The sequence below is a fragment of the Primulina eburnea genome, chromosome 15 (assembly GCF_022965805.1).
Source record: "Primulina eburnea isolate SZY01 chromosome 15, ASM2296580v1, whole genome shotgun sequence".
NCBI classification, from domain to species: Eukaryota; Viridiplantae; Streptophyta; class Magnoliopsida; order Lamiales; family Gesneriaceae; genus Primulina; species Primulina eburnea.
Genome location: NC_133115.1, coordinates 1,784,730 through 1,802,463, shown reverse-complemented (window position 1 = coordinate 1,802,463; position 17,734 = coordinate 1,784,730). Strand labels below are relative to the sequence as shown.

The following is a 17,734-nucleotide window of genomic DNA, read 5'->3' as shown; positions in this document are numbered from 1 at the left end:
TCCTCTGTTATCGATATTTAAAGCAGATCTCAATGATGGACAAAATCGCATGGTGCATAGTCCATAAGAAAATTGTTGTGTTTTTTCGTTTTTTGCATATATTGTATACTAATTATTTTAAAATGCAATTTTAACTCCACAAACTAAATAAAAAAAAAGTTGAATGATAATTATTAAATTTTAATTACAGTCAAATACCTAAAAATTTAAGTTACAAACTTTTCAATCGTCTCTGTCTGCTAATGAGATAAATTTTTTTAATGAAAATAATTAAATTTTAATTACAGAAAACTGTTGGGCACCTATAAATTTAAATTTTCAGACAAAATAGAAACCTTTCGATAAAATTTAATTTGATTTTAATAGGTTTGCTAACAATAATATTATTTTCGCACATTATATGTATTAGCCGCCATCAAATTACTTTGTGTAAAATTTTCATGTTATATAAATTAGATATAATTTATACATCGCACAGTTGAAATACTAGTTTTTTGAAAAGAAAAAACGCGTCTGATTTTGGTTTTTTTCCCAGTTTTCAAAAAAGCACTTGAGCTTTTTTTGAAATCATAAAATCCAACTCAATTATAAAATCCAACTCAATTAAATGTTTAAAAAGTCTACAAATTTTTTTTTCTTCTTACATCATTCAAGACACATTCTTTGTTCCACGATTAACCATTTTTGTCCATTTGAATGTCTTTTTTTTTTTTTGGCATGCTTTTTATATATATGGAGTGCGTGACTTTTTGTCGTAACTCACCAAGTGATAAGGATTAACATATTATCCACACAAAATGAAAGACAAATCTCGAAAATAATAAGAAAACACTTGCAATTGTTTTATTCAATAGAGATTAAACTCGTAATAATAAAAAAATAAGAAATATATCCGACAATGGAAAGTATGTAATAATCAACTTAATTAAAAGATAATACATTGCCTAAGTAATAAGACGGATATCTTATTTGGGTCATTCATGAAAAATATTATTTTTTTTATTCTAAGAGTATTATTTTATTGTGAATAGAGTAGTTCAGATAGATAGGAGATAATATTGTCAATGCCGAGCATCTCTTTCGCTTAAAGTCCAACGGAGAACCTTGCGGATAAGGAAAAGCTTTGCTTCGTAGACAGCTTCGCTTCTTTCTGGCGACTAGCTTCTCAAGTGGGTGGGACCCAAACGCCGGAATAGGGGGTGGTGGTCAAGGACAAAGTAAGAGAGAGCAGAGAGGAACTGGTGAAGATTCAAGATCTTCCGGATAATTCAAATCGAAGCAATTGGATGTCCAATATCGGTAGGATTGACCAGTCTCACAAATAATGATTCGTGAGACTGTCTTATAAGATACCTACTCTAAGATTTATGCCCATTTATATATAAATTTAAAAAAAAACACGCGAGCGCACAATTATTAAAAAGGAAAAAAACACGAATTCGAAAGCGTAAACGAAGAAATTTGCGAACAAGATCATTTTTTTGTTCGTCAGCCAATTTACAATCAAAACAACCTTTTTTTTCTGTTCAAATCCGAATTGCTACTTTTATTTGCCTTACATTTTTGTGTCGCAACCTAATCAAGAATCTACAAAAGAATGTCTCCTTGGTATCTCTCTCTCTTTCTCAAATTTCGTCTCTTGCAGCTCTTCCAACTGATTATACATTCGAAAAACTCCGACGGGGGGCGGTTGATGCTATTAAGTTTTCAGAAAACTACAAAATTTTAAACATTTTTCATTCAAAACTATGACAGCTCTGATCATCCGTTTTGCAACTTCTCCTAAAACTTTTAGAAAGATTTTGCATCGATTAAACTAGGTGAACCCCGAAAAGCCGCGAAATTTCAAATTATAATAGCATGTGGGAGCTGTTTTCTAACGAATAATCTAGCTGCCACCAGCCCTGCTGCTAATGCAAGTCCAAATGCAGCATGTAGTCTCACACAGTAGTATTTGGCCAGAAAGATGGTTGATTTATCCTATTAAACCGAAATTTCATCAAATGATAGAACAAGGTTCAAAAGATTGCTGATTTTTTAGATTATGTAATAAATCTGAACTTATGCTTCAGGAAAAATGTTCTCACCTTGTGGTTCTTTTCGACGAAGGAAGATACTAACTTTCCAATCGGAAATGTTAAAGCACCAAGAACCTGGAACGGCAAACGACTATCACCAAGGAACGACTGTGATAAAGTCGAAAAGGTAACAAAAATGTGGCAAAAATGTTCGTCTTTAAGATGACTCACAGAACAGATGAAAAAAAGATTTGGCGGAAGTGATAACGACTTACGACACACGAGAAAGGAAGAGCTTGGCCAAGTCCGAGAGCAAGTAAAAGTGAATAGAGCGACGTCACGGCCATTTTGACTACTTTTGCACCCACGTCATTTCCAAGCCTTACCTGAGGTTGAATCCAACATGATGTCTTAATTTGTTCGTTGAGCTAACCATTTCATTCTGGAGGTTTAACATTTCAAAGAACTTACTAACGGGGAGTATTTTCCGATAGCCTTGTCATCATCAACCTGTATTTCTAATTATCTTTAGTTAATAAAGATATCTTAAACAAGGAGCTACGAGAGAGATTTAGTTAATAAAGATAGAGAGAGAGAGAGAGAGAGAGAGAGAGAGAGAGAGAGAGAGAGAGAGAGAGAGAGAGAGAGAGAGAGAGAGAGAGAGAGAGAGAGAGAGAGAGAGAGAGAGAGAGAGAGAGTACCTGATGAAAATGGCTGCAAAAGAGGATCAAGGTCGTAGTAAAACCAACAAGTAACGATGAAGAAATGGCAGTCGCAGATATTGCAAGCTCCCTACGTCAAGCCAGAGGGAAGTAGCATCCAGGTGAGAATGAATTTGGCCAGAAACAACTTAATATTTGGGTATGATAGTTTTAAAATACGATTTTAGTTTTCTTTTCGATGAACCATATCATATAATGTTTTAGCTAGAAAAACTTCATAAGTCAAATTTATTCTTAAATTTGTACCACAAATTCCATCAAATATACATCTAATCAACAACCTGGTGCCGCTTTGAAGCAAGTAAAAAGCAGTGGTGGCAAATGGACCAAATGCTGCAAAGCACAAGGGTTCCCCCAGCCCTACGTAACCCAAACGAAAAGGTGGACACTGCGACAAAACATTCATTAGCACTCATTTGAAAATTGGGTTTCAAAAATTGTACCAAAATTTCATGTGTTTGGTACCTGGTAAATGTAGCCACAAAATATGGCATAAACTAAAAGCAACACAGAACGGAGACTTCCAGCCTCAATCGATACCCGTGTTAGGCCAATTAGGCCCAGTGCGAGCAGCAAACAAGCAACAATATGAGTTCCTGTTCGGCTTCAAATAGCAATTTAAGACATCATAAGCTAATTTTATCAGTATATTGTATTTGATATAGCATTTCAAGACAATTAGACTGTTTAAGGTTGATCATGGTAACCAAAATCAGTCCACTCATTCTCACCTGCCAACCAAATTAACCACCGACTCTTTCTTGTTTCTATCTGCACCTTTATCAAAATCATGAACGTCGTTGCTGTTTCATCATATATGTAAAAGTCATTTAAGAAGACACTAATCAGATATACACGCAAAAGTTCACCAAAATCATGTGTTATTTTTATGAATAACACAAGTATCAGAGGCTGATAAAGGAATTCAGGCGAGAGGGACAAGATTGGATGAGGAGGCAAAATGGAGGTTCTGAATTTGGAGGAGTGAATCTTGTAGTTATAGAAAACTTATAACATGAAGTTCCAAGATTTTTCGCAGTTCCAAGATTTTTTGTACCTTAAGTTGAGCCAGGCTATAACGAGTACCGAAGAAACCAGGAGAGTCAGATAGCGCTTTGCACAACAATGGCCAGTCTGCCAATAAGCAGCTGCACTTCCTACCTAATTTTTTTAATTAAAATATCAGAAGAAATCAACATTTATACATCACCGAGTAATGATTAAAACCCATATATGTACATGTGCGAGTGTGTGTATAGAAACATTATATCATACTTACCGTCAGAGGAATCAAAGCAACAGAATACATTGGCAATTTGATGGCTCTCCACACCAAAGTTGCTTTAGAAATATTTTCGCACTTTCTTTCAAGAGGAATGTCAGCATACAAAGCTTCACACTTCAATCGAAACCCATGGCGTAATCGAACAGATTTTAACTGCCTTATGCCTGCCTTATTGAAAGACATTTGACTGCATAATAGTAGCCTTTGAGCAGCATTTGGAAGACATGATGATGCTTGATAAGTCCTGAAATTGAAAGGTCTCACAATTAATCTGTGGATCAATTCAATAATTGTTCTAAAGTTTCCCCTAAACACCACAAGAATAACTCGAACCGAAAATATTAAATTTACTACACTGGTCCGGAAATTCGCTTTCTTGCAGTTTAACCAAAAAAACTATGGCCATTGTACCATAAAGCGCACTCATCCACTTGATTTTAGAGTTCTATTTAGCTTTATTTAACATTTTATTTCAATTACCGTTGTAATTTATTGTCATTACATCCAACATAATGAAAATCTATAATCTATTCAAACTTTACTCCACGTCGATGGTATGAAAAATCAACCATATAGTTCAAACATTCATATAAAAATCTAACATCTGTAATCATTATCGTACTCTACATCGTAGTGTCAACATAACCTTATCCGATAATGCTGAGTCCAGGTGGGCAAAAGACAGCCTCAAAGAAATTGAAGGAAAAAATGAAAGCTCACTTTTTACAAGAACCATCCTTTACAATAAATAAATTCCATCATCACGCATACGCTTTCAATCTTGATATCCAAAATGAAACAGGCAAACAGCCATAATCAAGCAATGGGTTCAAGCAAAAAATCAGAAAAAAATAACTGAAAAAGATACTGTATAGAGAAACATGCACTTACCTGTTAGTAATTTGCCTGAATTCGACGAGTTTCTTGGAACAAGATACATGGCTCGTATTCCAAACGGAAGCTGCTGCCACAGACATATGGCCAACTAGCTACAGAAGATTCTGGGCAAAAAATTGGTGTATTGCGCATATATATGAAGAAATGGGGTCTGAAGCTCAAGAAAGATGGAGGCTTAATTTTGCTGAAAACGAAGCAAATTTTTATTTAAAAAAAAAGAATCTTGATTATGTAATCAAGAAAATGCGTGGCCTGTGGGAAAAGATGAAGCCCATAAATGGTGCAAGAAAGAGAGAATCCCCAACGATAAAATTTCGGTTGCTCTTTCCGAAGCCTTAATTAAATAAGAGAGTAAAATAGAAAATTATTTTATAAATTTCATAGTTTTATATTTCACAATGAAATGATAATACTTTCAAATAATGTAGAAAAATCTTATAAATCTTTTGTCGTCGATCATTTTAATTTTATAATGGAGACTCATTTCTTTCAAATTAAAAATATTTATCCAATTAAAAGCAGAGATGAGATAACACTTTGAAACAAGAGTAGGTCTCATGTGATGAGACGGGTCAATCTTACTCATATTCACAATAAAAAGTAATACTTTTAGCATAAAAAATAATAATTTTGCATGGGTGATCTAAATAAGAGATCCGTCTCACAAATACGATCCGTGAGACCGTCTCACACAAGTTTTTGGACTAATAAAAAATATTATTTTTCATATTGTAAATAAATCAAATCGAATAAAAAATATTATTTTTAATATTATATATAAATCAAATCGATTAATCTTATGGATGATTTTTTTGTAATATTGCATCACAAAATACAAATCCTTAAAAATTAGTATTTTGGGCTTTACTCTTGGGTTTGGGCTTATCCCTGTTTAAATTTCGGTGTAATCTCGAATTCAATCATGGAAGGGGGTAAAATCCACTCTGGTATTTGCTTAGCTTTTCATGAAATTTCAAAAGTATATGATATTTGGAAATAAATATTGTATAATCATAGATATATAGTGCATGTAAAAAAAAAGTACAATTAATTACATAAAAAGGAGGAAAATACAATAATTACATTTGAAGCTCTAAAAACCATATACAAAAATATATGTATATAGATTATATCTACAATACAATATATTTGGTACAGAAACGAAGAAACAATGTGGGAAAGTCGTTTGATTCGAGTGATAAGATTATATATGAATAAGTTATATTAGGACTACTTACATTACATCAATGAATAAGACGTGGAAAGTAACATATAAATAATAATAGGTTTATACGTGGTAAATTTTGTGAGACAAATATATTATTTGGATTATTTATAAAAAATATTTTTTTTATACAAAACTATCATGAGATAGTCTCATATGTTAATTTCGTGAAACAGATCTCTTATTTGTGTCGCCTATGAAAAAATATTATTTTTTAAGCCAAAAATATTTTTTTTATAGTAAACATAAGTAAGTTTGACTCGTCGCATGAAAAAATATCAATGAGACCGTCTCATAAGAAACTTACTCTATTTTTTATTATAAATATGATCATGATTGACACGTCTGACAAAAGACTTACTCCAATAGGTTTGTTTAATTTTTTTAATAATATATTTGTTTTGAATAATTAATATTGAGATAAGGATACATAAACTAATATTTGACAATTTTATCCCTCGTCATTATAAAACAACATAATATTTGTTTGGCTTTGTACAAAATTATTCAGATTTAATTCGTTTCCCCAAATTGATAAACGACTACAAATAATAATTTAAGTTTTATCACTGATTATTACAAGTAAATAATATTTCGTTTGCTTTGTAGAAAAATTCTCAATAATAATAATAATAATAATAATAATAATAATTTTACATAAAAATAATAATTTTCATTAGTCGGATTAAATCAGATATAAGTACGACAAAATTGAACTGTCAATCTCCTAAGAGTTTTTTATGGGCCCGAATATATTATATTTCATTATCTATCATCGGTGATGCCCCGGAAAGAGCTTAGGTCATCCTCGGACTCGAGCAGAGTAAGAGATCAAGAGCTTGGGACTACCGGGGTGATAACTGGATCGAGTAAAGAATGTGATTTCAAATAAATAATCCATAAATACGCAACAACTAAGGAAACTGGTTAGACCAATACATAATCATTTAAATTTGGGCTCCCAACCTAGCCCCAACAGTGTAAGAAAACCAAGATGATAGATCAAAGACCATGTCCATAGGTAGATCAAAGATCAGAATCTCCCATGTGTCACATCTAGGGGTGGGTGTTTATTTTCGGGTATCGGGTATTTTACCCGATCGGGTCAGGTTTTTTTTTTTAAAAAAAATGTTCGTTAGGTACACGATATCCGAAAATTATTTTCGGGTTCAGATTCGGGTATTTTAAGGGTATCGGGTATACCCGACCCGATCATTTCAGGTACCCGACATGATCGGGTTGGTGTCGGGTGCCGAAATTTCGGATACCCGACCCGAAAACCTGACCCGCGCCCACCCCTAGTCACATCGTGACTAGTGCTCGATCATCTCGAGACATGTATCGATTTTGTGTCTACAGAGATGGGTCAACATCCTTCTATATCATTGGCATGTCAATCAACACACATAGAGACGATATAACAAGACAAGAAACAATATGGATTGTCAGTCTTGATAATGTCAGGAGCAGGGCATGAGAAGATGTCTAACCATGAGAAATGACCGGGGACTGAAACTAGGGGTGGGCATATTATTGTTAAATATAGGTTTTTATATATAATTGGTCATACTATTGTTAAGTATAGATTTTTTTTTTTATGTATAATGAGCCTATTAAGATTTATGAACTTATTATTATTAACTTTCAATTTTCAATCAGAACGTTTTCTTTTTTTTTTCTCACCACTCACCAGTAAACGTTTTCTTTTCTTTTCTGTATATATTTCTTTAATTTTTCATAAGATGATTTGTGTTCAATTCAAGCTGGTTGACACTTTTTTATCATTCTTATTACTGAATATTCTGCTGGATTCATGCATTTTACGTGTTTACGCGGTTAATTAGTTATACATTGTTATTATATGCGTACGACATGTTTGTACATAACACAGTTTATATATATATATATATATATAAAGTGACGTATAATTTTATTTCTTAACAAATTTTAGCTAACCGTATATAACCGATCATATAACCGAACCGTATTACAAAAACTGAACTTAACCGTAATAAAATGGTTTGGTTTTAGACTAGAGATATTCAAACCGAAAAACCCAACTCTTGTAGAGTAAAACCGGACCAAACCGACCGTTGTCCAAACAAAAACCTAGGTCATCATTACATTTTCTCCTATAAAATCTCAAGTTTGTTCGATCATTTGTGATATTTAATTAATTTTTTCACAAACATTCACTATATACACCCTATATTGCAATTTCATTTCCTTTGCCATAACACTCGACTTATTTGAACGTAGGTGTAGTCACGCCGGAAACGCTTCCAACGCTTTATAAATGCTCTTTGTTTTTCAAATATGCATATCACTCTGTCCGAGCTCTCTACCCGATCGCTAACATTCACAGGAAAGGAAAACCACCCAACTGGATAAATTATCCATGAGTGAGTCTCATGTGAGACCGTCTCACGGATCTTAATCTGTGAGACGGGTCAACTCTATCCATATTCACAATAAAAGTAATACTCTTAGCATAAAAAATAATACTTTTTCATGGATAACCCAAATAAGATATATGTCTCACAAATACGACCCGTGAGACCGTCTCACACAAGTTTTTGTCATTATCCATATAGTTCACCCAACTTATCGGCATCATCAATAATTATTTTTATCACATATTTATTTATCATTCACTAATATCTCTTGGTTAAAATATAATTGACATAATATTTTTTAGCATAACCGGTCTTAAAATATAATTGAATACGATGTGATGTGTCCCCAAAAATTTTGCGACAACAATAAATAATTATATTATTTCTTTTTGGGTTTAACATTTCAATCCAATCGCTAACGGACAAAAGTCGAGGGGAAGGAGAGACTTTGCTCGTCTTATTATTAAATTGAATCAGGCGCCAACATCAATTGACCTAAATGCCATGAAATGAACCTACTAATTTTTATTTTTTTTTATCATTTTATAGTAAATAAATTTATGATTAATCCGGTAATTGACCTTGTTTATATTGTTTTCAATTATTTTTTTAATTATGTGAACACAAATTCCCACACACACATATTGGTAGTTTTTTTGAGTCATTCTCCTGGATCATTATCCGTGAGAAGGATCAACAAGCTCATGTTACTCAAATATAAAATTTGTCTCAAAAAACTGATTTATGAAATCATCTAACATAAGTTCTAGAGTATGTGTATATATAAAAAAGGTAAAAACTTGTATGAGACGGTCTCACGGATCGTATTTGTGAGACCGATCTCTTAGTCGGGTCATCCATGAAAAAGTATTACTTTTTATGATAAGAGTATTACTTTTTATTGTGAATATCAATAGAATTGATTCGTATAACAGACAAAGATTCGTGAGACCATCTCACAAGATACTTACTCCATAAAAAAAAATTATGAAAATATTTCACGAACAAATATCATGAGACATAGCTTTTATTTGAATTAACTCATAAAAAATATTATTATTTTATTTTTACTCATAAAAAATATTATTATTTTATTTTTATTATAAATATATATATATATATATATCTATATATACTTATCCAAAATCTCAGTCCTATGTTGTGCGCCAATCCATCTCTTCTTTTTCCATAACAGCCTACCAAATTCTAACTGGAGGCCATAGGGGAGATCACGAAAACTCTGCCGCCAAGACCTATGGCTCTGACAACCTCCGCCGCCGCCGCCTTGCCGCGCCTGGCCAACCCCTTCCTCCACCCCTCCACCGCTCCCGCCGCTCCCGGGCCTTCAATTCTCACCAAACCCGACGCAATATCCCCTCTTTCAATCAAACCGAGATCGAAAACAATATCAGCCGTCAAATCCTCCAACATACCTCCATCCACCTCCGCCTCCACGTCTCCTGCACCAGGAAAATGGAGTCTTGACAGCTGGAAATCGAAGGAAGCGTTCCAGCTTCCGGAATACCCTGATAAAACTGCGCTCGATTCAGTCGTCAAGACTCTTGAATCCTTTCCCCCGATTGTCTTTGCAGGTGAGGCGAGGAGCCTGGAGGAGAAGCTGGGGCAGGCTGCTCTTGGGAATGCTTTCCTTTTGCAAGGTGGAGACTGTGCCGAGAGTTTCAAAGAATTCAGCGCAAATAACATCAGGGACACTTTCAGGGTGCTCTTGCAGATGGGTGTGGTTCTCATGTTTGGTGGTCAGATGCCTGTTATCAAGGTCCTTTTTTGGTCTTCTTTTAGGCTTGATCTTAGACCTTAGTTGCTTCGAATTTTGTTTTCTGATTAGAAGTAAGATTTGTTTGTTTACAATGAATTCCAAGTTTTAAAATTATGGATGAATTTTAAACTCCTAGCAGCCGCCATCTGCTCTTTCTTGTTCTTCATTTCGATTTAGTTTAATTAATGATCATTCTTTCAACTTGTTGGTTTAAGTATATATCTTTCAAATGGCTGCTCATGCAAAAACTCCACAACTAACGAAAGAAGGGAGCGTGTAATTATTTGTGGTGGAAGGATATGGTCATTTCATGAGCTGATGTTTTGAAATAGTTTTTTTCTGTGAGTCGTTTTGATATCATAAGATTGATTTTCTCCGAAAAGGAATCAAAACAAGTACTGGAAACTCCTTGGTAAAATGTTTATCAATCAATTTGTTATTGCTTAATTATCTGTATTTGGTTTCTATCACCGATTTGTGAAATTAACCGTGAAATGACTAAAGTTCCAACCTTTAGGTGGGAAGAATGGCTGGGCAATTTGCTAAGCCAAGGTCTGATCCGCTTGAAGAGAAGGATGGTGTGAAGCTGCCGAGTTACCGAGGTGACAATGTGAACGGTGATTCTTTTGACGAAAAATCACGAACTCCTGATCCTGAAAGAATGATTCGAGCCTACACCCAATCTGTGTCTACGTTGAACCTTCTTCGAGCATTTGCTACTGGAGGATATGCTGCCATGCAGAGGGTTGCGCAATGGAACCTTGATTTTGCTGAACATAGTGAGCAGGGGGATAGGTATCCCATCTATTATTGTTTACTTTTACTATTCTTTCTCTTTTCAATTCTGTATTTAGTTTTAATGGGGCTGTTATTTTTTTAAAGGTACCGTGAACTGGCTCACCGAGTCGATGAGGCCCTCGCCTTCATGGCTTCTTGTGGTCTCACGGCAGATCATCCGGTCATGACCACTACTGAGTTCTGGACATCCCATGAATGCTTACTTTTACCGTATGAACAAGCGCTTACTAGGCAAGATTCAACCTCTGGCCTATATTATGATTGCTCTGCTCACATGATTTGGGTTGGGGAACGAACAAGGCAATTACACGGTGCTCATGTTGAGTTTCTAAGAGGAGTTTCCAATCCTCTCGGAATTAAGGTTTATAACTAGCTATTTATATCCGTTAATCGAGTTTAATAGTTCTTCTACTTGGTCTATAAAAGAAACATTGCATCTCCACGAGATGCAACACATTTTAGTTTTATGGTTTTTGTGACTGATATTACACTATTTGGGATTATGATTCAGGTAAGTGACAAAATGGATCCAAACGAACTCGTGAAACTGATTGATATTCTGAATCCTCAAAACCGACCTGGAAGAATAACAGTGATAGTTCGTATGGGAGCTGAAAACTTAAGAGTGAAATTTCCTCATCTCATCAGGGCCGTTCGCCAAGCAGGTCAAATCGTCACTTGGGTCAGTGACCCTATGCATGGAAACACCATCAAAGCACCTTGTGGACTCAAGACTCGCTCTTTTGATGCTATCCGGGTAAAAATTTCCGCCAAATTTTCCTTAATATGAAATTTATAATTATCTGTAGTTGAGTTTATGCCAAAAATGGTTTGTTTTGTCAATGGGTGGTACGTTTCTTTCTCCTAGGCTGAGGTGAGAGCATTTTTTGACGTACATGACCAAGAAGGAAGCTTCCCCGGAGGAGTGCATATGGAGATGACGGGCCAAAACGTTACAGAATGCGTGGGGGGATCGCGTACCATCACGTATAATGATTTGAGCTCACGGTACCATACACATTGCGACCCAAGGCTTAATGCTTCTCAATCATTGGAACTTGCTTTCATTATAGCTGAGCGGCTTCGGAAGAGACGACTTGGACCACTACGTAACCTGTCATCTTTCAGACCATAGGGAACTTTTCGCACTTTTCATAAGCCACAAGAATAATATATCTCCAAGAATGGCGATTACTAATACGTTCTTTTGCATATTTCTGAAATATAGAAAGAGATTGCGATATATATTACATCGACGAGCCATCGTTTGGTCGTCTGGGTGAGTTTGTTGTTCATGAAAATGAAACATTTAACAGTATAATGTACCATATTGTTGGAGAATGAATGTTGAATCTTTGAATTTGCAATCGATCACTTGTTCTTTTGTTGTATACAGTTCTGAGTTTCAGCCATTTTCTAATGGCTCTGAAATTCTTTGGCCTTTGATTTACCACATGGAACCGCGGGTTGTTTCCAAATTCTCCCGGTGAAGTGTATTCCTCATCAAAATTTAATTGATTTCAAATTCATCGACTCAAAATAAAAATAAATGCTCTCGAATCCCCCCAAGTAAAAATTATTTTGTTTCAATTTCAATCCATCACCCAACTTTAGAGTAAGTCATTTCTGAGACGGTCTCACAAATCTTTATCTATGAGATACCTTGCCGATATTCATAATAAAAAGTAATACTCTTAGTATAAAAAGTAATATTTTCTCATGGATGAATCAAATAAGAGATCTGTCTCATAAAATACGATCCGTGAGATCGTCTCACATAAGTTTTTGCTCCGAACTTTAACATTTGAAGTGCATCCGTTTGATTTAAAAAGTCCCTTGATCCTAACACAACCTTCAATCAGGTCAGATTTTGTTGATGAAAAATGCTATATGTATTTACACAAGTACAAGTTCTGTTTGAAATTACAAAATTATCACAATGAAAAGATCTTTCCATGAGTGCATTCGGGATAACTTTGTAATTTCAATGACAACGTGTGATCGTCTTTATACATATAACTCTTTGTTGACATAGTCCACAGGATGAGGGAATATGCGCAAGTAATCCGGAATGTGCTCTCAGATATTTAATTGATATTCTTGGAATATGATGATTCCTAATCCTTTGTTCTTAAAATATTCCATCTTTGAATTGTGAGATTTAGCACATAGATTAAAAACTGACTTACATTGGAATTTTAACAAGTTTTTATTTTTTATGACGAGTAGATTGATTGAACTTATTTTATTTTAAAAATCAATATAATGATAATTTCGTAAGACTGAGTAAATTACCTTCACGCACTTCTTATAGCATACATCCGATCGAGTTTGTTGCAAAGAACTTACTCATTATGGTTTATATGGCTAGCATGATATCTGGCTAACATGATTCTTTTAAATTACCTTCACACGCTTCTTATAGCCTACATCCGAAAGCGTTTGTTGCAAAGAACTTACTTATTGTGGTTTATCTGACTAACATGATTCGTTTAAATTACCTTCACGCACTTTTTATAGCATACATTCGAACGAGTTTGTTGCAGAGAACTTACTCATTGCGGTTTATCTAGCTAACATAATTTGTAGGTAAGCACGTTAACTCAAAAAATTTACCCGGTATACACCAATAAATACCAGCAACAAATTCTCACGTCATAAAACAAAAATCTAAATTTTGCACCGGAATTATTCACCTCAAGTAAGGCAAATTTAAGTTTATCGAAACACCAAAAACCAAAATTATTGTCTTGTTATATGTACTAACTACATAACAATAAAAGAAAATTAAATAATAATAAAAATCGATTGCCCTTTTAATCTTCCATCTTTATACAAAATGGTGAATGGTGTGACATATATCGATAGGTTTAAATTTTATTTGTTAGCAGTCAAAATCCTTGCCGCCTATTAATACTTGATTACGCATACATTTTTGGATTCAACAGCCTAATTGCATCTTAACCACATATTTCATGCATTTCTTTATTTAATTAATTGTTACCAAATCTGTATCTTACCATAGATTATGTAGAAGTGCATGCAACATGTTTGTTAGTTCAAGAACCAAATATATTTTGAATAAAACATCCATAAGTCCTAACCAATCAAGTCCCTTGCATCGCTTGTACCAAATATTGCCCAAAAACATCCACAAGCTATCTTCTGACTCGATTTATGGTATCAGACATTGTTCGGTTCGTAAAATAAAACGATAAATTATATATATATATAAGCAAAAACTTGTGTGAAACGGTCTTACGGATCGTATTTTGTGAGACGGATCTCTTTTTGAGTCATCCATGAAAAAATATTATTTTTTATGCTAAAAATATTATTTTTTATTGTGAATATCTGTAGATGTCACTGACACCTCAATTTCGGGGCGTGAAAATATGCATCAAAATATTTACTATGACAAGATCGATGCAGAAAAATGAAAGATTATACATGCCTTGATGAATATACTCACGAAACGACGAATAACGACGCGAGGGGATGCGTGACTCGATTCGGGACGACTTGTGGCACGATGCTTGCTGTAATCGAAGATGTGTCTACTGAAGAGAATCGAAGGGGTAGGGGTGGCTGTTGGAGAGCTCTAAGAACCCTAGTTCTTATCAAAAGAGAAAACAAAACAAGATTGACATATCTCACAGATAAAAATATGTGAGACCTTCTCACAGAAAACCTACTCATATATATATATATAATAAAAATTCTCATTGTTCATATCAAATGATACATTATTTGTTTCATAACTTCGATGGTGTATCAATCAAATTACACAAAAAATTATTTCCAATTTTATTCATTCATAATATTTGTTTTGTGACTTTGATCATATAAGCTTATTGATAATTTTTATTTTTTAAAACGTTTTCTCCAATGTTTACCTTTTTTTATCTCATAACTTATGCTTTTTTTAAAAAAATTATTTATTTATTGAAATAATTAAATTACGCGAATCCTTGAAAATCACGTGTTAGATTATTACTAGTATATATATAATAATATTAAAATCCCCAATCGAGATAAGGGAGAAATCTCACCAAAGGCTGCCATTATTGTCTCCCAGTAAATAAATAAATATGGCTAGAAAATTATAAAATATTATTTGCACGAAAATCAAAGCACAATCACAAACAAGCCTGCAAATTTCACTTCTCTACGTTTCTCTACGTTTCCTTGTCCCCATCCACCCTTCATTCCTCCATTTGTTCATGCACTCAAACACTCAAACAACCCAACCAAAATTAAATTGACACGAATTCATCAGCTTTTAGTATAAAATCACTATTTTAATTAATTAAAACAAAATATTGCAAAAAATACATAATTTTTTAAATAAATATATACATTAATTTTATAAAGGAAAATAAAAAATACAGGCGACGATCACTTCACAAATTTAGATATAAGACTTTTGATTGAATAAGAGAACGTATTGACACACGTTAAAAATACACGCGACGTTCACTTCGTAACAAAATGAGTGAAATCGAAAGAGATTATATGTTATATAAAAAATAATACTTTTTATGTATTTGAAGAAGATGATCTGATCGAAAAAAATCATCTGTAACATCTAATAAATCAACATTCACATACATCTTCAAGTTTGTAATTGAAGATTTCTGACCTTAATTTTTTGACCAAAATTTGTATGAAATGATCTCATTGGTCGTATTTTGTGAGATAAATTTTTTATTTGAGTCTCTATGAAAAAATATATTTTTTTATGCTAAAATTATTATTTTTTATTATAAATATCGATAAAATTAATCATCTCACATATAAAAATTCGTAAGACCCGTTGCATAAAAAACTTTAATTTTTTTTCAAGTTGAAAGTTCCTTTAGTTACTTGAACCGAAACTTAATTCCAATTATTATACAAAACTGAAACTTAAATTTAATAAAAAGTAAAACAACCACATATAATATTTTTTTAATCATAAAGAAACTTTACACGTCATACAAAACGACAAATTTATATTTGCGTCCGTATATTTACACAAGTACACCCACCCGCAGCCGATCTCTCGTCCACCTCACCGAATACTTTATTTCTTTTACGCTAATATATGCTACGGAATCACACAAGAGTGGAGCATTCGGATGTTTGCGGGTCCCACATCGCCGGCAGAAGATACCTCCTCCCGTCAACCCCATGCGCATTATAGCTCGCGCCGCTCGTCTTCTCCGTCAGCACGTTCCCGGCGTATCCCGGGTAAGCACCCGACCCGAACATCCCCGTGCAAGCAGTCACAGCCTCCAATGGCGCGGTCGCCGGACCCTGGAAGTATCCGTTGTTGAACGGATTCGTCACCGTTCCCGCCAGAACGGTGGCCAGATTTATCACCATTCCGTCAACCCCAACGTCGCCGTTCGGAGAGACCAGCGGCGGCGTCTGCGGGCCGTAAACCGGCTGGTGAAACGGCCACGCGCAGTAACCAGGGCACTGTTTCTCCGCGTTCCCCACCCATGCGTAGGCGAAACGGGTCGTCCCACGAGTCGACCCGTGGGAACCGCATCTGCTCATGCAAAACCCATCAACCGCGACATCCTCCGCCGTCAAGACGACGTTAACCGCTCCGTTCAAGTGTCCACCCTTGGCAGCTAAGTAGATAATGTGTGAGTTTTTCAGAGATTTCCCTAAAGAACAGTTCTCATCAAGGAACTGTTTGCCCAGAACAAGATTAGACGACCCGCCGCCGCTGTACTTCTCCGTCGTCTTCCACCAGGATGAAACAGCAGGCTGAGGGGATTTCGCATAGTTCAAAGACTGGAGGAAATCGACGATAATGGAACGTTGAACGGGTGTGAACTTCCCATACCAGATCAAGTTCACCGTAACGGCGCCTTTCAGCAGAGCTCCCTTGTGATATTTCAACACAAGAGACGGTTGCTGCACCAACGCCGCCATTGAAGAAGAGGTAAAAAGCAAGAAGAAAAAGAACAAGATTTTCGAAACCCGCGGATCAGGAATGGCAGAAGTGTAAGAAGAAGAAGCCATTGATCGTACAGTGGATGGGGATAAATTCAAAAACGGAGGTGGGAATAGATATGAAGCAGCTGCGGGTATATTTATATTGGGAAAGTTGGGAGGGGAACAGCTGTAGAAAAGAGGAGAGGGGTGGGGGGTTTGTAACTATCAGGGATTGCAACGTGGCTAGACGTGATTGGATGAGTTCGAGTTTGCCAGGCTGGAGGTTTGATGCTGACGTGGTATTATTACAACGCATGCGTGTGCCTGTGACTGTTATCATCAATACGGTTTCCCTCTTCCGGAAAAATCTGATTTGATTTTGTACAACGTACAATACATTTCGTGATATTTTCTTTTACAAGGCAAAAGAGTCTATTTTTTTTGCTTATTTTTTGTGAAGATTACCCAACGTAAAATCGGAGATTAACTTTCCACGATTTGAAATTATTTGGTGACAGAGACTATTTGAAATTGAAGCAAAATGATAATATATTCGAGCTTCGTTCTAATTTCTAACCGAGTTAATACAATAAATTCGAGATGAAGATTTCAATCGATAGAAAATTCCCGATTCTACTAAATAGAGACATCCAATGTAATCTCGATGTCGTTCTATTATCGTTGA

The 17,734-nt window shown here is 34.9% G+C and overlaps 3 protein-coding genes across 4 annotated transcripts; 1 reads left to right on the top strand and 2 right to left on the bottom strand.

The window, feature by feature from the left end:
• Positions 1-1,646: 1,646 nt before the first annotated feature.
• LOC140814800 (2-carboxy-1,4-naphthoquinone phytyltransferase, chloroplastic-like) lies at positions 1,647-5,259 on the bottom strand. Of its 2 annotated transcripts, none has more exons than XM_073173896.1 (11): positions 4,917-5,259; positions 4,020-4,269; positions 3,798-3,901; positions 3,472-3,543; positions 3,206-3,344; positions 3,022-3,128; positions 2,720-2,810; positions 2,490-2,528; positions 2,294-2,404; positions 2,088-2,186; positions 1,647-1,980 (listed from the first exon to the last, which is right to left on the bottom strand). In XM_073173896.1, exons 1-11 carry the CDS (start codon positions 5,000-5,002, stop codon positions 1,846-1,848), a joined length of 1,233 nt encoding a protein of 410 aa, XP_073029997.1. In that variant the 5' UTR covers positions 5,003-5,259; the 3' UTR covers positions 1,647-1,845. The 2 variants fall into 2 exon arrangements, with proteins under 2 accessions (XP_073029997.1, XP_073029998.1); XM_073173897.1 differs by having other exon boundaries at positions 2,088-2,153; positions 4,917-5,257.
• A 4,432-nt stretch (positions 5,260-9,691) lies between these two features.
• Positions 9,692-12,487, top strand: LOC140813797 (phospho-2-dehydro-3-deoxyheptonate aldolase 2, chloroplastic-like). The gene is made up of 5 exons (XM_073172536.1): positions 9,692-10,320; positions 10,838-11,115; positions 11,203-11,479; positions 11,630-11,875; positions 11,987-12,487. The coding sequence occupies exons 1-5, from the start codon at positions 9,799-9,801 to the stop codon at positions 12,251-12,253; spliced, it is 1,590 nt and encodes a 529-aa protein (XP_073028637.1). The 5' UTR covers positions 9,692-9,798; the 3' UTR covers positions 12,254-12,487.
• A 3,556-nt stretch (positions 12,488-16,043) lies between these two features.
• Positions 16,044-17,189, bottom strand: LOC140814802 (protein EXORDIUM-like 2). The gene has a single exon (XM_073173899.1). It carries the CDS (start codon positions 17,134-17,136, stop codon positions 16,216-16,218), a length of 921 nt encoding a protein of 306 aa, XP_073030000.1. The 5' UTR covers positions 17,137-17,189; the 3' UTR covers positions 16,044-16,215.
• Between the last annotated feature and the right edge of the window lie 545 nt (positions 17,190-17,734).